This window comes from Anabrus simplex, chromosome 2, assembly GCF_040414725.1.
Source record: "Anabrus simplex isolate iqAnaSimp1 chromosome 2, ASM4041472v1, whole genome shotgun sequence".
NCBI classification, from domain to species: Eukaryota; Metazoa; Arthropoda; class Insecta; order Orthoptera; family Tettigoniidae; genus Anabrus; species Anabrus simplex.
Genome location: NC_090266.1, coordinates 617,019,652 through 617,041,309, shown reverse-complemented (window position 1 = coordinate 617,041,309; position 21,658 = coordinate 617,019,652). Strand labels below are relative to the sequence as shown.

The 21,658-nt window shown below is 38.8% G+C and overlaps 1 protein-coding gene across 2 annotated transcripts in view; it reads right to left on the bottom strand.

Annotated features, from left to right (window-relative positions):
• The window catches only part of dop (microtubule-associated serine/threonine (MAST) protein kinase dop), a 578,024-nt gene that overhangs the window by 33,905 nt on the left and 522,461 nt on the right, over positions 1-21,658 (bottom strand). Inside the window, exon 21 of one of the 2 annotated variants that reach the window (XM_067141035.2) lies at positions 8,139-8,204. The exons of the other annotated variant lie outside the window; for it this stretch is intronic. Within the exon in view, the coding sequence (XP_066997136.2) occupies positions 8,139-8,204 (66 nt within the window). The remainder of the gene's footprint in view (positions 1-8,138; positions 8,205-21,658) is intronic. 2 annotated transcript variants of the gene reach the window in all.

Below are 21,658 nucleotides of genomic sequence, written 5' to 3'. Positions count from 1 at the left end.
GCAGCACACCAGATTCAGTGAGCAGGGTAGCAATGAGGAATATACGGAATGCTCCCGTTGCCAACCTAACTCTGCTCTAGTGGATGCTATTCACTTTCACAAGGATGCTTTGTCTTGCAGATCCATATGCTGCATTGTTGTAGTCTAACTTGGATAAAATATGTGAGCTTTAAAATCAAAGAAGCACCGTGCGGTCTAACTCCCACCCCCGCAAGTAGCGCCGCTAAGAAACTTCAAAACATTAAGTTTCTTAGCTTATTTGGCATTTAACTGATGCATGTGTAGTTCCCACGATAATTTGCTACCGAAAAGGAATTCAAGAAATCAGCAAGTGTCAATTACAGGAAGAGCGACATTTCTTAGATAAAGCTCAGGATAGGGGTGAAGAGTGTGCTCGCGGCAGAAGTGAACAACAGAGGTCTTTGCAGTTAAAAACCGAAAGCCATGTTCTAAGGTCCACTGTTCCACTCTCCTAATTGCTTGCTGTAATTACTGCTCTGCAAATTCCACACTTTCTATGTGAGCTATAATGCAGAACAAAATAGTCTAAATGTAGCAATGATATTACTGTTGAACCAGCAGCATCGACAATACTGTTTATGGCAACTGCGAACAGTGACACTGAGAACTGATCCATGTGGGACTCCACATTTTCCTGGGCATGGTATTGCAGATTTCCCTCCCTACTCAGACATTTAACAGACAGAGGGACAAAATATTTGCAATTAAAAAAAGGCAAGTTAACCCGCAATCTCCACTGATGCAGGACTGAAGGGATACCATATTGCCATATGATATCATAGGCCTTTTCTAAGTCAAAGAAAACAGCCACCAAATACTGTTTTTGGAGAAATCCGTCCTGGATAGACCTCTCGGTGGAGTGAGCAGCTCAAAATCTACATTATTGTTATTATTAGGCAGAGGTGAAATGGTTTTGAGAAGTGAGGGTGGACTCAATTTGATGTATTAAAAATACCTCCATCTTTATATGGGCAAATTTTGGCCTTTTAAAATGAAGGTGAGCGCTGCGCTCACTAGCGAGTAACGGCGCTCGTAGAGACCTAGCGAGTAATGCCGGGTTAAGAAGATTTTCCACAAAAAAATAGTGTTTACTTTTAAAGAAGATTTCAAATACCAGTTTTCAAGACTGTAACATCTTCAGCTTTTGATGTACGAGTATCCTCATAGAAGGTACTCAACCCCTTTTTCAACTTTCTTTTACACCCCTTAAGAGGATTTTCCAAAAACAAAAAAAATATGGTACCCTTATTTTTAATGAAGATTTTAAATACCAATTTTCACGTCTTTAAACAGTTAAGTTTTTGAGTTATAGATACACTTATTTTAAAAGTTAACCCCCCTTTTTCACCCCCTTAGAGACGGACTATCCAAAAATCCTCCCTTAGCGAGCACCTATACTGTAATATAAATGTATCCTCAAAATTTAATTTCTTTTGGTTGGTCGGTCGGTCGGTCAGTCAGTCAGTCAGTCCAATTATTTTATATCTATAGATAACTGCAGTTTTGATCATATGGTTCGGGTGCACAGCTGCAAACTTGCATTCGGGAAATAGTGGTTTGAATCCCACCATCAGCAGCCCTGAAGATAGTTTTCCATGGTTTTCCACTTTTTGCACCAGGCAAATGCTGAGGCTGTACCTTAATTAAAGCCACGGCCGCTAACTTCCAAATCCTATCCCTTTCCTATCCTTCTGTCACCGAAAACCTTCGATGTGTTAGTGTGATGTTAAACAAATAACAAAAATAAATATATATGTATAAATTTTGAAGCAGAATATCTTGTTCTATTCTGTACTGAAAAGTTCTTGACTAGCCAATATTTGTAATTTGCATTTTCTAATATTTCTTTTTCTGATGACTTTCAGTGAAAATCAAGGGTGATGGGAAATGTTGATTATGCCTTCTTGATCAGAAAGTTTGTACACTCTTTATTTAAGGGTTTAAAGTACAGTATTGTGTTTGGTTAAATATAAGAACAGCTGACAGGTAATCATACCTCGCCTTACTGTTAAACTTGAAAATGCTTTTAAAGGAACTTGTTAACTTTAAATGCAAGAAATTATGTGCAGAACTGAATGTGCTGAACTGAATTAAAACAAAATACCATCAGCAGGTGTCCTCTACTTTTGAAAGTTTGCGACCACGCTTAGCAGATTCCTGACCTTGAAAGTCTCTTCAAATTTCCTTTGCCCTGAAGAAGAATTGACACTTAAAGCAATGCAAAAACAAGGTGGGTAATGGGTAAGACCCTACAATTTTCATTCATTTTCAGAAGGATGAACTGAAACGGAGAGTGATTGATAGATTTATGTAAGACCTTCAACGTGGTCGTGAAACAGACAGCTTTCAGACACACCCTCTGTGGGTGCGGGGTGCAGATGAATATACTCACTGTATCCCCTGCTTGTCATTAGAGGTGACTAAAAGGTGCGATCTATGCGCAGAAATGGATTGTGGCTTCGATATCATTTGTTGTACTCTCTGTGCATGGGAGGGGCGGAATACATCCACGGGTAATTCCTGCCTGTTGTAGGAGGTGACTAAAAGGGTCATGTGGCCATCAGTCCCCTCTTTAGTTTTTCTTGAGGGTCAGTTGTAGACCAAATCGAAGTTTTGATGTGCATGCTGCTTTGGGAGGGGCCACTTATGTATGCGATTACTCTCAGAAGCCTGACGCTATCCTAAATATCCTCTTTTCTCCAAACACCACACAAGACGGCAATCCACCATCCTCTCAAATAGTTTACACAGACGGTTAGTGAGACAAATAGGTCTGTAACTCCCTGCATACTTGTGTCATCACCCTTTGAGTTAAAGTACACCATCAGTACATGATGCTGGTGTAGGCTACAGCTCAGGCAAGGTTTGTTAAGAGATTCAGAAGCAGTTGACTGATTGATGTGGTTATCTACACATCACCTTGTTTAAGTGGACACACGAAAATCAGCATGGTCATGTAGGATTATTAATTAATTAATTAATTAATTTATTTATTTTGTAATTAAAATTGAACGACTTTGTTTTCATTTAATTTATTCCATTTTATAATTCTGCGGTTTCCTTATTTTGTTCATTTCCTGCATTTGTTTTATTGAAATATTACATGCCGTGCCGAAAAAAATCTTTTAATACCTGGCAATCTCTTTTGAAGTGGGTGAGTAGGTAATCGTGCTTTTTGGGCAATAGAGCTGCGGAAAGCATTAGGTGTGCATGCGATGCCCTATAAAACAGTGGCGAGGTGGGCGGAGACGTTCAAACGGGGTAGAGTACCAACTGCCGATTTGCCTCGTAGACATTATAATGTGAAGTACATGCCACCGAATTCATTCATAGAACCACAGGAGACTTCTGGAGGTTTAGTAGAAACAACTGCTCTTCTCCTACTCTTCCCAGCACTAGATCCAGTGCAACTACTGGTGTTCCACAAACCCATGCATCAGGACATCAGAATCCTGGGAATTAGGAATGGGAGGAGCATGGCACTGAACAAGAACTATTAACTGAAACTTCTGAAGAAGGTCAAGGCCCAAAACGGGCTGCTGAGACGACGATGATAGGTCATCCAAGAGAGATTCAGTTTACAGTAAAACAGAACGTCGAAAGCGACATCCAGGCAGCCTAGATGGGATCAAATCAATATTCCTGCAAATGGCTGCCAAGGACATAAAATTATATTAAATAAATAAATCAATTAATTAATGAATGTCATTTTGGCCAACTAAGGAACACGTCATTTGAACTGTTTCTTTCTCCCGGGTTTAAAATTTCCCCAGTACTCCCCCATGTTTTGCTGGTGTTATTCCTTTCTTACTTCGGTCCATGCCTTCCCTGCTTTCAGCTTCAGCTTTTCTTGGAAACCCTTCTGGTCTTGAAGTTTCTTCTTAAGTGGGCTTTACTTCATGATATCATCATGAGTGATGCCCACCTCTTGTAGATCTTTTTCTACCTCAGTAAAAAGCTGTTGCTGCTTCCTCTTCTTCTTCATCATCATCATCATCATGATGCGTGAATGGTCCCTTTCGGAACACATGAAGCTTTATTTATGATTTCATTTGCGGAGGATCCAGGATGCTTTCATCTGTTCACTAAAGATCCTCTTCCTTTCTTCCGTCCACTTGGTACCTGTTCTTTTTGGTACTTCATTCTCTGGAGTAACTTCCCACTTGTCAATTTTCTTTCTATATATATTTCGATTAAAAATTTCTTCAGGTTGAATTTGTGCGTTCTTCATGTCTGCTTTTGTTTGTTGTATCCAACGGAAATTCTTCAGTTTATCAACTCTTTCATTATTATTATTATTATTATTATTATTATTATTATTATTATTATTACCACTCCTACTTTGGTTCAGTTAGTAAATTATGGTAAAAGAAAGAGGTTTGTTTTAATGATTGACAAAGTAAAAGTTATTTATGTATTAAGGGCTGAAAATGAGGTTTTACGTGCAAGTTGGCTTGACCAGAATTTTGTAATAAATACGTGAAATGCTCTTGTCCTTGTAAATTCATATATGTTGAATTTCTTAATTTTTATTTACATAATATTACAGTGAACATATTAGGCTCAGTTCATCACCCACCATTCAAACAGTTTATGCCATCCATGAAAGAACCGATATAATTCAAGAATAAGTTGATAGATCCATTAACTCGCCTAGATGATGCGGTGCAGCCATCCAAGTATATAAGTAACTGTTTTACATGCATTGAAAAAGGTTTCCAATGCTATGGTTCTATGTTGGTAGAAGATGAGTGTGGTAACTACAGTATCATCAAGTTCCATATGAAATTCTATACTGTATGAAATAAGAGGACTGACTGAAGAAGAGGTATACGATTAGGTGAATTTGCTCTTTTGCTAGATATCTGCTATTGTAATAAGAATGAACTCCCAATATGATGACTGTAATGTTAGACTCCATAGAACAACAATTCAGCTCCCTACATGGGTTAACAGCTTTAGGCTGAGAAGCGCCAAAAGTTGGGTAGATGCCCCACGGTAGAGGGAATGGCATCGAATCTCATTCTGCACCACCTGTTCCTGAGGTTGAAGGCATCTCTACAAGAAGTCTGTCTCCATGTTAGGACCAGCCCAGCTAAAATCTGGTAGTATGTATAAAGTACCTTTGGGAGCAACAGACCCCACTGTAATACGTAGGTCGAGTCATAAGTCATGGTAACTAATTTTTTTCTCGCGAACAGGAGATAACACGGAAAATCTAAGATATGCATTTGGAAACGTACGGTATGTACTTGCGTATGATGTCACTAGATGGTGTATGTAAACAACAGTGTGGGTCTAAGCATGCCCCCAAGTTCAGTGTGTGAGTGAGAGTGTCACAATATGGAAGTCAACAAGCAGAAGCAACGATCGTATATTAAAATAGCAGTTCTCCGTGGCAGAAATACACACCAATGCCATGCAGAGCTGCGGGAAGCATTAGGTGTGCATGCGATGCCCTATAAAACAGTGGCGAGGTGGGCGGAGACGTTCAAACGGGGTAGAGTACCAACTGCCGATTTGCCTCGTAGTGTCCAAGGACAAAGATGTACGGATAATGGTGATCGATCAGTGTTTACATGAGGACAGACACTGGACTCTAGCGGAATTGCAAGAACATATAGCAATATCAGCGGCAACAATACGGCGCATACCATAATAAAACAATGTTTACCAATGGCCTGTGTTGTCACTTTCCTACGAGACTCTCCTGAAGTCAGAATTTGTCTTCAGGCACTATGCCTAAGTATATGCCCTATATTTCCAAATGCATATCTTAGATTTTCCATGTTGTCTCCTGTTCGCGAGAAAAAAAAAATAGTTGCCATGACTTATGACTCGACCCTCGTAATAGCCAATAACGAAAATATTGTTCTTCCTTGAATGCTAGGGCATCCCCTGCAAGCTATATACAGCTCTTTCGATACTGAGAGAGCTGTGAAAATTGAGTTATCAGTATCAAAGTTCACTTTGATGGATATCATTAACCTGAAAACAGTTAAATGTTGACAATGACAATAAAGAAATAAAAATAGGCTAACTTCATGAAGGGGAAGGGCATAATCATTCTAACGCTAATTGAACCCAAGCGGAAGGGAAGAGAAGTGACCATAGGACACCTTGATATCAGAGGACTAGAAGAATGAAAAATTATGGTATTATTATACTACCATTTCAGTAGAAGAAAGGAATACAAGATTAGTTTCAATTATATGCTAGAAAGAAAGAAAATGTCATATTTATTAGTATTGACTACTTGATATTTACTGTGTTAGAAAAGTCTTGTTTCTCTTCTGAAGAATTTCTCTTTGCTTTCTTTGACATGGCAAAATCCTGAAATATTATCATGTCTCTTAATATGGGCTCTGAAAGCATCCATCTAAATATCAGATGACTTGACGTCACTACATCACCCTAACTGAAAATGTAGTACAAAATTTTATTATGGAACATTTTTAAAATACATTATCTGGTCACCCTATCATTGCCTTCGCATCAAAATGCTTTTGGAACAATTGTTATCATTTCAGAAGATGTAATAGCAATAAAAATTACAACTGTGTAAGCAGACTTATTAGATGAAACCATAAAAAGTTTCTTCTCGTGATGAGCCCAAAGAACTAGAGAATTTTCTGACTGACATAATAAGAAAGATATTTGAGAATATTAAGTTGCTTGAAGATGGAACACTGGTTCTTTTTTTAAACCCACTGAGCATGCAACATTGTGTGCCAATATATCTTAAATGCATCAATATATCGAGTCTAGCCTTTACGATTGTTTCACCACTATGTCCTACACTGTAATTTATCACAATACTATTTATCACAACTCATTTCAACTGATGGCCAAAATTGATCTCTGCTTTACACGAGGTTCATGATGTCTGGATAGAAACGAATGGGATTTTTCAAAAAGGTCGTGAATTATAATAATTATTTTTACTGCGAATGATGCGAACTATAAGTTTATTTCTATAGCACTGCTTATTTAAAGACAATTTACCTGCTTATTTTGTGCCTTATGACTGATCAAAACATATAACACAACGAATAAATATAGGCACTCAAGAGTAAAAAATATGCGCACTTGTGAGAACACCGCTTGCAGTAGCAAAGTCTGTCATGCACAAAGCCCACACCCAAGCCTCTGCATGTCTTACAGTTTTCATCACAGTCTTCAAACTCATCAGACTACAGTGCTTGCAGGGTACATTTGACCACAGAAAAAGAGAACTAGTGTTGCTTAATCAAGAAGAATTAAATAATTCGGTAAGAGATCTAATTCCCTCACAGGAATCAGCTCAGATTACAATTGAAAGAAAACAATTTCCTAACTCCAGCTAGGATTTTCAATAGTTTTCAGAATTTTGACACAAAGAAGTTCATTAATGTGCCAGAAGCCAACTTCTTCAAATCCTGCCAATTTCAGTCAACATCAAATCCACTACAGCAAGCCTCTTGTCTGAAGTAAGGTATTTCCTCAGAAACTGAGAAGATCTAATAATAATATTAATGTATTTATATCCTTCAACTACTGTACTTTTAGAGTTTTTGGAGCCATCAAGGTAGAGAAAAGTTTTCCTGCTGTTCTTTTATGTGACAGTAAATCTACCAATGCAAGGCTGACGTATCTAAACACCTTCAAGTACCACCAGACTGAGCTGGGATCGAATCTACCAACTTGAGCTCAGAGCCAACAGTCTAATGTCTGAGCCACACACCCTGAGCAAAATCTAACTGCTGTTTTTTTTTGTTCTTTTCTTAAGACTTCAGACAGTTTGGACATCTATAACACAATAAGTAGAAAGCTTTTCAGCAACAATTCTTTTCTACAGTATTTACCAAGAAGACATTTATATAGAGAGATAGGAACAAGAAAGACATATATAATAGGATGAACACTAGCTGTATTATTCCGTTGGGATCCTTTCAAACTTATCAAATAAAACATAAATTATAATTTTTCAGCCTAAATGTATTTTAATTGCATGGAAAAAGTCTACTTCTGCCACCTCTGTGCCACATTCTTCAAAAGCTATAACACTTACAAAGGCAACATTAAAATAAAAATAATAATAATAAAAAAAGGGGGAAAAAAAAAAAATAGATGCATACCATAAACTGAGGCTTACAATCGGCAGGTATCACTGGTGCGGAGAGGGGACAAGAAAGTTTCATTGGCTGTAAAAGAAAATAAATAAATAAATAAATAAATAAATAAATAAATAAATAAATAAATAAATAAATAAATAAATAAATAAATAAATAAATAAATAAATAAATAAATAAATAAATAAATAAATAAATAAATAAACAAACAAACAAATAAATAGGTAATAAGTAATAACCATGCAAACAAGATGAGGTAATATACATTGGAAAACAAAACAAAAACAAACACTGGTCTGAGGTCTTACATAGTGGCTGAAAAATCAAGAGTAGCATGTAATGTACGCAAATAAGGTGATTCTGACAAAAATCATTGTATTAATGCATTATTATTATTATTATTATGATCATCATCATCATCATCATATAGCATTTACAAGCATATTGTGTAAAAATATACAATGAACATATAAATTAAAATATAGAAGTAATTAAACTAGAATGTCCAGCTTCGACAACCAGTCCACTGCACTTTGTATCAATTCATGCAGAGCCTGTAAACCATCCTTAAATGCTGGAAGTGGACAGCTCTGAACAACATGAAGCAATGTCGGTTCTCAACACCACACACACACGCAGCACTTTCACAACACCCCCACTTTTTCATCATATATCGGCGCCTGCCGTGGCCTGTTCTGAAACGGTTGAGTTTTGACCACTCAAGTCGAGGAAGATCGAAACCTGGCACTTTCTTTATTGGATCCTTAATCAGAAAGGCATTGGTGGGTGGACATTGTTCCCATAGCTGTCTCCCTTCTGCTGTTACACTGAATTTTTCATAGGAGTGTAGATCAGTCCAGAGTGGATTCCGGGATTTTAACCTCATCACAAGTGGATCTCGTAAGGCATTGAACAAGAGTGAGTTCCTGTGTGCAAAGATCTTCTTGAGAAACTGTACTTTCACTGCTTTTCTCCTCAGATCTGGAGGAGCAATGTTTGCTAAAACAGGCAGCCACTGAGTAGGAGTGGACCTCACTGTACCAGTAACAACTCTCATGGTTTCATTGAGCTGTATGTCAATCTTGCTCGAATGTACGCTGTTTTCCCACACAAGAGCGCAGTACTCACCAGCCGAGTATGCTAGAGAAAATGAAGCAGTGCGAAGAGTGTTTGCATCTGCACCCCAGTTGCTGCCCGTTAGTTTATGCAGCAGATTTACTCTTGTACTCAGCTTCTTTGAAAGATTCAAGCAATGCTGTTTGAATGACAAGGATCGATCCAGTGTGACACCCAGATATTTTGGGAAGAAGTTGTGGGAGACTTCTGTTCCGTTAAAAACCACATGTAGCTTCCGATTAGCTTCCCTGTTATGTAAGTGGAATGATGTTACATCCGTTTTAATAGGATTTATCTGGAGTCTCCATTTGTGAAAATAGTCGCACATGGTCCTCTGTAAGTACATCCTCACAGTGTGCCAAATCCGTACTCTGAGTAATTAAAGCTAGATCGTCTGCAAACTGTATCTTCTTTGAAGTTGTTCTTGGCAGGTCATGGAGGTAAAGATTGAATAGAATGGGAGATAATACCAACCCTAGAGGTAAACCATTATTTAGAGATCTCCACCTGCTTCTTTCACCATCCAGAAATACAGCAAGTCGATGGTTGGATAACATGTTGTTTAGTAAGCATGCTAGCTTCTGACAAGGGATGACTTGAAAAAACTTTAGTAACAGTCCCTCCCTCCAGACCGTGTCACAGGCCGACGTAAGGTCGACAGAAGCTGCAGCAGTCTTCAGTCTTTTCTGGAATCCTGCTTCTATCTGTGTTGTCAGTGTTTACACCTGATCACAACAACTACAATTCTTTCTGAAATCCTCTTTTTCAATTGGGATGACTCTATTGCTTCCTGGATACAGTTAAGTATCATTTTTTTGAGCATCTTGTAGATTATGCAAAGGAGTGAAATAGGTCAATAATGTGAAGCATCAGTTCCTTCCTTTCCCGGTTTCAAGACTGCAATTACTTTGGCTTGTTTTAACAACTTAGGTAACTTACCAGTTCGTAGAATTTCATTGAAGAAGTTGACCAGCCAATGTTTTGTACCAGGGCCTATGGCCTTAAGAAACTCAGGATAGATTTCATCCAGACCAGCAGCTTTATTTATCTTTATCCTGGATAGAGCCTTGTCCAGTTCTTCAGTACTGAAATCACAGGAATACTCCAGATGGGATGTCAACTGTGATCTTCTTGTTCTTAGTTGCTTCTTAACACTCCTTGTGTGTTACCTTATCCATCTTCGCTCTAGAGATTTGTGTCAGTCTGGAGGCAATGGTGTTTGGGTTCATTGGCCAACTTCTGCGTTTCATGATAGGGTCACTACCAAGTTTTCTTATGAGGTTCCAGACTTTACGACTAGAGTGTGTGAAGTTCATCTCTACTGCAGTTCTGTGCCACTTCTCTCTCCTAGATTTATTTAGAGCCCTTAGCAACTCATCAGCTGTCGTTTTATTAGGGCGTTCTGATATCCGGTGTAGAGCTGATTACATTCTTCTGACCATCCTGTTATATACGTCTTACGATATCCCCGGGGAATGAACTTCCTAGCATTAGCTTTTATGGTGTTGACAAATCTACTGTAATTTTCAGGTACTGGTGGTATCCACTGTACAGTGATATCAAGCCCTTTTGCAAACTTATCCCACTTTGCATAATAATGATGGGCAAATATAATAAGATGTATAAAACTCCAAAGGTACAAGTGCATTGTTATTTTTCCCATGCATACTTAATTTCATAATCAACTGTAAGAGAGTAGTGGTTATGGTAAACATTAGAGGAAAAGAATGCAAAAAATCCTAAAACTTATTACAGTATTGTCCAAATACTATAACATTAAATACCAAGATGTCGTATGTCAATGAAGATGGGGTAACTTAAAAGCAAACAGACTGAAGGGCCTAAGATGGGTGCTGCCATTAAAAGGTGTAAATATTGTAAATTATTTGAGGGCTGTGTCTATTGAATTCCTGTAAGACTTTGTTACTGTGGTACCAGTACTGGTACATGCATTTGTAACTGTGCCAGGGTTGGGAAGGAAGTGACTGTGGCTATGATGGAGGCATCATTAGGGATCACTGAAACCCCCTGTCTCCCCAACACTGAGGGAAGTTACCGAACTGTTCAATCCACTAAAATGCTGAGCTACCTTGCTCTTTACCTAATGAGTGAGGAAGGCATTTATCAAAGATAAGGGAGGAAAACCAGGACGGTTTAGGGAAGTATTGGAATGATATTTTGGACATCAGCCCAGACGAGACCTCTGCAAACTGCTCTGGAGCATAACATTTCTTGCGCCCCCCTTTACTCTTACTGTCTTCCCTCGCTTTCACTACTCATTACATTGCACCAAAATCTGACTCACGAGAACTTCTGTTAGTAATAATAGTAATAATAATAATTAGTGGCCAGTAACAGCAAATGTTGCTAGTTATTAATAAATGGTAATAATAAACCAATAACTAATATTTTTTTAAAGCAACTTAAAAAAATGCACATCTGTGTGATCATAAAATAAAGCACTTGTTGAAGAAAGGAGCAACTCCAGATATTTCACTTACATTAAAACTAAATAGTACTTAAAGCACATTAAATTTCAATGACTTTGTGAAAAATTATCCTATAAGATTAATAATAATAATAATAATAATAATAATAATAATAATAATAATAATAATAATAATAATAATAATATACGCTAACATGCCAAAAAATATCGTGGGATAGCAGTATATAATAGTGTTAAGTACTGGCAGCACCCTAGAATGGCTTTGGAATGCTCAAACCTGATTTAACTGTGAGGAGGAGGAGGAAATTATTATTCATGTCGAACATCAAGTACCAGCTCAGGGCAAAGTGTCATATATTACCAGAGTTGAACTGGAGCTAAACAAATGGGAGTTTGAACTTCTAGCATTATGGAGACATTCAATGTCATTGAAAGCATTTTTTTCCAGTGTGGACAGAAGTGGTTAACCACGGCTGTGTGGTGTCATAAATTTTGCAATTAAGAAAGATACCTCTAAGGATGCTCATAGTGCTTTCTTAGGAACTGTAGAAGTAGGAATTTGACATCTACTTCCAAATGTTCCTCATAACGCTTAAAAATGTTTATAGGTTTACTCAAATGCTCTGGAAGTGTTGTCTGGAAGTGTCTTGTAAATTTTACAGGTTTCAAAATATCGTTGGTTGAAATATCCAAGCAAAGAACACACTGTGGCCATACAGTTGTTATTCACAAGAATGTTAATGAAACCTAGTTTTAGACAATTATCTAGATATTTGTGCTCGCTTGCTGTTTAAAAAGGCCTAACATCTAGGTCAACAGCCCAGATATTTGTGCACTTCTGGTCTTGTAGAATATTTAACCTTACTGATGAGAGCTAAAGCAAGTGTGGAAGGTGAACATACGAGTTAATTTGCATCCTGTTCTTTATTCGGTATTTTCGTGGGAGAACAGGCACTCTGTTACAAAATAGTTTGTTATTTAAGGTCATCCTAATCAATACTTGTGTTACTGTGAAGAGTTACAATTAGTCTGTACATGTTTCAATTTGTTTCAAGCCATCATCAGCTGACAAATAATTAATGTTAAAGAATAATCATTCTCTTAAAAGCTAAAAGACATACATTAAAACATTTGATGTTTAAAAATCCTTAAAATTCATGTCTCTTGAAAAAAGTGGACTGTCATGTTAAAACCAATGCACATTAAAATAATTTATCCTTCTTAAGAATTCTTAAAAAGAAGAATGCCATGTTAAAAAAATAAATTTGATTCTGAGTGTGTGAATCCTGTGTTTCATCATAAGCACTTGATTAATTGTCATAAAGGGAGGTGTGCATTTTCATGTGAAGTTACATTAAAGAATGTCTGTTGTTCAATGGAATGAGGCTAAAACATATTACAACCACTGCATATCTTAGAAAATCCTTAAAAATTAGTGCCTCTTGATCAAGAGAAACTCCTGTTTGAAAACAACATGCTTCGTTGAATGTTAAGGGCATATTAAATTTTAAAAGAAATTCTTCAAATAGAAGTGAAAATCTCAAAGTTGAGATGCTGAGAAATGTACTTATTAACTATGATGTTGTCGAACTTGACAAAATATGATGATGATGATGCTTGTCGTTTAGAGGGGCCTAACATCTAGGTCATCGGCCCCTATGGTACAAAATGAGACGAAATGCAATTACAATTTAAAAATAATAAAAAAATTCATCCACTGACCAGAATTCAAAATGTGATGAGGAATGAACTGATGAATAAGAATTAAAAACAATCAGTGGATAAGACGCGCAATGCCTCACATTCTCAGAAACAATATTACTGACCAAGGGACTGCTTCCAACGCCCAATCTTGAATTGATGATGCTTGTCTAAATGGGCCAATATCTATGTCAACGATCCCGCATAATGGCACTTATCGCTAGTAAAGGAGAACCATGGTATTTCTCAATTTGCGGTACTAATCAAAGGTAGCGTAAACTCACAGTGTTCCAAACATTATGGTACTACTCACAAGTATTGTAGCTCATACAGGTAATGCAGACCTATGGTGTTTCTCACACAATGGCACCACTCACAGCCAACGCAAACCGATGAGGCTCCTCACCTAGGTGTACTAATCACGGGCGCCGGTATTCCCGTGGAGTTCCTCACATAGTGGGTATCAATCACAGGCAACGCAGACCCACAGTGTCGCTCATATAGTGTTACAACTCACAGGCTAGGCCCAGACCCGTGGTGTTGCTCACATGGGTACGACTCACGGGTACTGGAAACCCACAGTCCACACGCACTGCTGCTATAAATCACAAACCTATTGTGTACCTAATATAGTGGCACTACTAGCAAGTAAAGGCGACCCATGGTGTTCCCTGCGTGATGGTACTAATCAAAAGTAGTTTAATGGTTCTAAGACAATCAACCCTTGGTCGCCCCTTTTTGTCGCCTCTCACGACAGGCAGGGGATACCGTGGGTGTATTTTTCGTCTGCATACCCCACCCACAGGGGGTACAGAGAGAGAAAAAAGAAGAAGAAAGAATGGATCCGTCGCTTCGAAAAATGAAGTAACGGACGAAGAAAGGCAAGGGCCACAAAGGGCGTGAAAATGGAAGACTCCCTAGACCTTGAATGCTCTAATACCGTCGGGGTCGGAAAAGAACAAGAGTTGAGCAAGGGAAGTCAGACAGGATAGACGAAAGTGAGGGGCCAGGCACAAGAAAGTGGAAGCAATGCCAAGACTCAGCTAAGGGCCCCGTGGTCGCCAACCCACGCTCCCAAGTTGAGAGCCCCTTGGGCCCCTTTTAGTTGCCTCTTACGACAGGCAGGGGATACCGCAGGTGTATTCTACATGTGCGCCCCCCATCCGCAGGGGTCTTAACAAAATAAATTCTTGACTTGGATGATAGATGTTCTTGGAAAATGAATTGGATATTTTCCTATCTTATTATGTTCAGTCAATATGGCCTAAATTGTTCAAACAGATGAATTCTTCAGGCAGATGAACGTCAGAAAGATGTAAAAGATCTGAGAGCAAGAATAAATATAGATACTAGAGAACTTTTCTTTAAAATGTAAATTGCAAAATCGCTCAAAAGCTGGCCCCAATGGATTAGCAATCGCCCACAGTCTGTGAAAGTGTGACAATCTGAGTGCTACTGTTGTCATATTTTGAATTACCATTATTGGAACAGGAGGGAGTGGAGGAAGGTGTCGAGCAGGTTGCATCATGAATGGGGCCAACTTGTGAATTATCGATCCTACTCTTCTTGAATAATTATTAGAAATTAAAACGATGATATTGTTAAATATGTTATTAGTAGTGTCACTGATTTCATTTAAATTGTGAGATGGGATGTGGTATTGATCCATGTGAATGTATATGCTCTCCAATATATTAACAATTTAACCGCCAAGGTCCAACTGATTGGACATTCTGGAAAAAAATGTTTTCCAAGTTATTTATTTATTTTAATAATATATAATACATGTTTTGGACTAGTATTGGATTAAATAAGACTATAAACAACAAGTTTAGCTGAGGAACTTGCTGCCAAGTGGCTTGGAGGCCAAGCGTCAATTCAGCTCCCGCGGGCGGGTCACAAACCCCCTACTCCTTCACAGAAAAAAAAAAAAACAAAGAACGCAACTGTTCTGTGTTCGGAAAGATTAGTACTAGTCAAGGTGATAAATGGAAAAAAGACCAGATACATTTTTAAACAGTGTAAGAAGGGTGTACACCCTTTGTGCCTACCTAAGCACATTTGCTAGAACACATCATAAACATGTGTAAATATTAGTAAATAGTTTCTTGAATCATATTTTTACGGCAAAAAGTGAATTTTTGTGTGTTAAGTTTGTGTGAAATAGACATTAGTAATCATTTTTTACTTAAAACGAACTAGGAACTGCAGCATTTGCAAATAATATAAGATTAGAAAATTTCACGTTAATGTAATAATAATAATAATAAATACATACATTATCATTATAGACTGTTATGCCTTTCAGCGTTCAGTCTGCAAGCCTCTGTGAATTTACTAAACGTCACCACAATCCTCGATTTGCAACTAGTGTTGTGGCCTCATTTAGTTCTATACCTCTTATCTTTAAATCGTTAGAAACCGAGTCTAACCATCGTCGTCTTGGTCTACCTCTACTTTTTTTACCCTCCATAACAGAGTCCATTATTCTCCTAGGTAACCTATCCTCCTCCATTCGCCTCACATGACCCCACCACCGAAGCCGGTTTATGCGTACAGCTTCATCCATCGAGTTCATTCCTAAATTAGCCTTTATCTCCTCATTCCGAGTACCATCCTGCCATTGTTCCCACCTGTTTGTACCAGCAATCATTCTTGCTACTTTCATGTCTGTTACTTCTAACTTATGAATAAGGTATCCTGAGTCCACCCAGCTTTCGCTCCCGTAAAGCAAAGTTGGTCTGAAAACAGACCGATGTAAAGATAGTTTCGTCTGGGAGCTGACTTCCTTCTTACAGAATACTGTTGATCACAGCTGCGAGTTCACTGCATTAGCTTTACGACACCTTGATTCAATCTCACTTACTATATTACCATCCTGTGAGAACACACAACCTAAATACTTGAAATTATCGACCTGTTCTAGCTTTGTATCACCGATCTGACATTCAATTCTGTTGAATTTCTTACCTACTGACATCAATTTAGTCTTTGAGAGGCTAATTTTCATACCATACTCATTGCACCTATTTTCTAGTTCCAAGATATTAGACTGTAGGCTTTCGGCACAATCTGCCATTAAGACCAAATCGTCAGCATAGGCCAGGCTGCTTACTACATTTCCACCTAACTGAATCCCTCCCTGCCATTAAATACCTTTCAGCAGATGATCCATGTAAACTACAAACAGCAAAGGTAAAAGATTACAGCCTTGTCTAACCCCTGTAAGTACCCTGAACCAAGAACTCATTCTACCATCAATTCTCACTGAAGCCCAATTGTCAATATAAATGCCTTTGATTGATTTTAATAATTTGCCTTTAATTCCATAGTCCCCCAGTATGGCGAACATCTTTTCCCTCGGTACCCTGTCATGTGCTTTTTCTAGATCTACGAAACATAAACACAACTGCCTATTCCTCTCGTAGCTTTTTTCAATTACCTGGCACATACTGAAAATCTGATCCTGACAGCCTCTCTGTGGTCTAAAACCACACTGGTTTTCATCCACCTTCCTCTCAACGACTGATCGCACCTTCCCTTCCAAGATGCCAGTGAATACTTTGCCTGGTATACCCTCCTGAGACCCGTCTTGGATTTCTGCAAGATTTTATTTAAACTAGGTTCTGGGGTTAAGGAAAGAGTTAAAGCATATTCTCATTTTTTCTGCACTGATAGTTCTCACTAGGTCCCACAGATGTCACCATGTGCTAGAAATGCAGCAAGTGACAATACAAGAGGCCACATCATGCCTCAAACCTAAGGTATAGTATACTATACCGGGGGTCTCAGGAGGATACTAATCAATGAGATACCTCGATAGTTGTTGCAATCCTTCCTGTTCCCTTGCTTACAGATAGGTGCAATTACTGCTTTTGCCCAATCTGAAGGTACCTTACCAACACTCCACGCTAATTTTACTACTCTATGAAGCCATTTCATCCCTGCCTTCCCACTATACTTCACCATTTCAGGTCTAATTTCATCTATTCCTGCTGCCTTATGACAATGGAGTTTATTTACCATCCTTTCCACTTCCTTAAGCATAATTTCACCAACATCATTTTCCTCTTCCCCATGAGCTTGGCTGTTCACAACACCACCAGGATGATTTTCTTTTACATTGAGAAGATGTTCAAAATATTCCCTCCACCTCTCCAGTGATTCCCTGGGATCCATTATGAGTTCACCTGAATTACTCAAAACACTGTTCATTTCCTTTTTCCCTCCCTTCCTAAGATTCTTTATTACTGTCCAGAAAGGTTTCCCTGATGCTTGACCTAGCCTTTCCAGGTTGTTACCAAAATCTTCCCATGACTTCTTTTTCGATTCAACAACTATTTGTTTCGCTCTGTTTCTTTCATCTACGTACAACTCCCTGTCTGCCTCGGCCCTTGTTTGAAGCCATTTCTGATAAGCCTTCTTTATACGTTTACAAGCTGCCTTCACTTCATCATTCCACCAAGATGTTCGCCTTTTCCCATCTTTACACAAAGTAGTTCCTAGGCATTCCCTTGCTGTTTCTACTACAACATCCCAGTATGCCATCCATTCACTTTCTATATCCTGAACCTGCTTACTGTCTACTGTTCGAAACTTCTCACTAATCATATCCATGTACTTCTGTCTAATTTCCTCGTCCTGGAGATTTTCTACCCTTATTCGTTTGCAGACAGATTTCACTTTCTCTACCCTAGGCCTAGAGATACTTAGTTCACTGCAGATCAGACAGTGGTCTGTATCATCGAAAAATCCCCGGAAAACTCGTACATTCCTAACAGATTTCCTGAATTCGAAGTCTGTTAAGATATAGTCTATTATTGATCTGGTACCCCTAGCCTCTCATGTGTAGCGGTGAATAGCCTTATGCTTGAAGAATGTATTCGTAACAGCTAAACCCATACCAGCACAGAAGTCCAGCAAACGCTTCCCATTCCCATTAGCTTCCATATCTTCCCCACATTTACCAATCACCCTTTCGTATCCTTCAGTTCTATTCCCAACTCTCGCATTGAAATCGCCCATTAGCACTATTCTATCCTTGCTGTTGACCCTGACCACGATGTCACTCAATGCTTCATAAAACTTGTCAACTTCATCCTCATCCGCACCCTCACATGGTGAATACACGGACACAATTCTAGTCCTAATTCCTCCAAATGACAAATCTACCCACATCACTCGCTCATTTATGTGCCTAACAGAAACTATGTTCCGTGCAATGGTATTCCTGATAAAGAGCCCTACCCCAGACTCTGCCCTTCCCTTTCTAACACCCGTCAAGTACACTTTATAATCTCCTATATCTTCCTCGTTATCTCCCCTTACCCAAATGTCACTTACTCCTAGCACATCCAGATGCATCCTCTTTGCTGACTCAGCCAGTTCTACTTTCTTTCTTCCATAAGCCCCATTAATATTGATAGCTCCCCATCGAATTTCATTTCGTTCGCCAAGTTGTTTCCAAGGAGTCCCTCGCCTGTCAAATGGGAGTGGGACTCCGTTACTCCCATAGGTCCGAGGCTTGCTTAAAATGTTCTGAGCTCGGTAGATTCATGAAGCAGGATGCTACCCTACTTGCACATAGTCCAAGTGAGGATCTCTCCTCTAACGGGTTATGGACCACCGGTGGATTGTATAGTCCTAGCCGCCTGAGCACAAGGAGGGCCACGACTCAGAATATGTCCGAGATGCCCACTCCCATTCCATAGCAACTGGTATCCCGACTCTCAGGACCACTTACTAGGCTACTCAGCCGTTGCCCATGGTTCACGAACTAGGTCGTGACTACAGTAACCCACAAACATAATAATAATAATAATAATAATAATAATAATAAAATATATTTTAACTGTAATATTGTACATAGGCTCTATTTTTTTATACGTGGCATAGGAAACACCACCTCTCTAAAATAATGCAGTTTTTTATAGTAAAAATACTTTTTCTTAATAATGTTATTTGCTTTACGTCCCACTAACTACTCTTTTACGGTTTTCGGAGATGCCGAGTTGCCGGAATTTTGTCCCACAGGATTTCTTTTACGTGCCAGTAAATCTACCGACACGAGGCTGACGTATTTGAGCACCCACCTTCAAATACCACCGGACTGAGCCAGGATCGAACCTGCCAAATTGGGGTCAGAAGGCCAGTGCCTCAACCGTCTGAGCCACTCAGCCCAGCATATATATATATATATATATATATATATATATTTTTTTTTTTCTTAATGTTTTTTGGTCATGAAATACCTTTTTTTTATCAAAGAAAGGAAATATTTATTTGAATTCTAACTTCATAAAATAAAAATTTATAAAATAAAAGTGTATTAATTTACATCAATAAAATGCCCGAAGCATTACCTTCAAAACAAAAAAAATGCCCATGCAATTTACATAAATTGAACAGAAGTTATTACAAATAATTTACTGCACGGTAAAAAGTGCTCATTAGGCCTTGGCAGTATAAGACATGGATACCGCGTATGAGGCTGGCGGTCAAAGGGTTAAGGAAGGTGCCCTTTTGTGAAATGTGTAAAAGTTCCAGGTCCTGATGCATTGTTGTGAATTCATGATTAAAATCTACCATATGTTGGCTTATTGATCAAAATTTGTTGTATCTAACTGCCTTTGAATGATCAACATAATTTGTATAAAAATTTCTCCCTGTTTGTCATAAATAACTTGCAGGACAGTAATGGAATAAACTGGTTTTTGGTGTTTTGATGATGATGATGCTTGTTGTTTAAAGGGGCCTAACATCGAGGTCATCGGCCCCTAATGGTACGAAATGAAATAACAAAAATTCAGATTCATCCACTGACCAAAATGAAATAAAAAATGTCATGAAGAATGAATGGATGGACATGAACCCTACAAAAAACAAAAACAAAAACAAACAAACAAACAAACAAACAAACAAACAAACAAACAAACAAACAAACAAAAACAGTGGATCAGACACAAAAAAAGATCGTGAATAATAGTATTACTGACCAAGGGACCACTTATAAAGCACAATGATGCTTGATGTCAATAGGGGTGCAAAATCCACGACTAAGGCCCCACAGAATGGTACATGTCGCGAGTAAAGTAGAACCATGGTATTTGTCATTTTGGGGTACTAATCAAAAGTAGCGAAGACTCACGGTGTTCCACACAACATGGTACTACTCACAAGTATTGTACTTCGTACAGGTAACGCAAACCTATGGTGTTTCGCACACAATGGCGCCACTTACAGCCAACGCAAACCGATGAGTTTCCTCACCTAGGTGTACTAGTCACGGGTGCCGGTCCCAAGGGCCCCGTGGTGTTCCTCACATAGTGAGTACTAATCATAGGCAACGCAGACCCACGGTGTCGCTCATATAGTGGTACAACTCACAGGCTACGCCTAGACCCGCGGTGTTGCCCACATGGGTACAACGCACGGGTACTGAAATCCACCAGGCCAGGCTTTTTACTGCAAATAATCACAAACCTCTTTCGTACCAAGTTAGTGATACTACTCGCAAGTACATGCAACCCATGGTGTTTCCCGCATGATTGTACGAATCAAGAGTAGTTTCATGGTTCTAATTCAATCATCCCTTGGTCGCCCCTTGTAGTCGCCTCTTACGACAGACAGGGGATACCGCGGGTGTATTCTACATGTGCGTCCCCCACCCGCAGGGGGTAGTGTGTTTGGTCCGCGAGAGGTATTTTATTTCCCTCAAGTCCGCCGGCAAGCCGGTTAGGACCCCCCTATCTGCCACCTGGGACACGCCACGTGGGAGTATCACCTCTCCCCCTGCTACGCCTGCGCAGCAGGTTCGTGGTTTTGGTGTTTTGGGTTTTGCTAATGCCTCTGATGATGTTTATTACTTTGGTGTTATTGGTAGTTCTGCAAGCAATGTTATGTCTTCTGAAGACATTTGTTATTGGTAAACTTTATTAGTGAAGGGAAATGAGGAATAAATTGTCTTGAGTTTGGTATCCCTTGTAAGAGTGGAATTTGGATCCAATGTTTATTATTTTGGTGTCCTCCAAGAAATCTAGGTATGTTTGGGCTAAAATCCCTGAGGCTGGTGGAACCAGGGAAAGCCCTGATTGCTGATAAGATGTTGTAGAATGTGAAGTAGTAATAGTTTAAATTGAATTTAAGATGATGATAAAATTCTCTATTTCTATTTTGCTTAATGTGCTGTGCTTCAAAAGGTTGTCCTTGATTAAATTGACTGTGTTTTTGATTGATGTTTTAGACAAAGTGGTAATGCTTT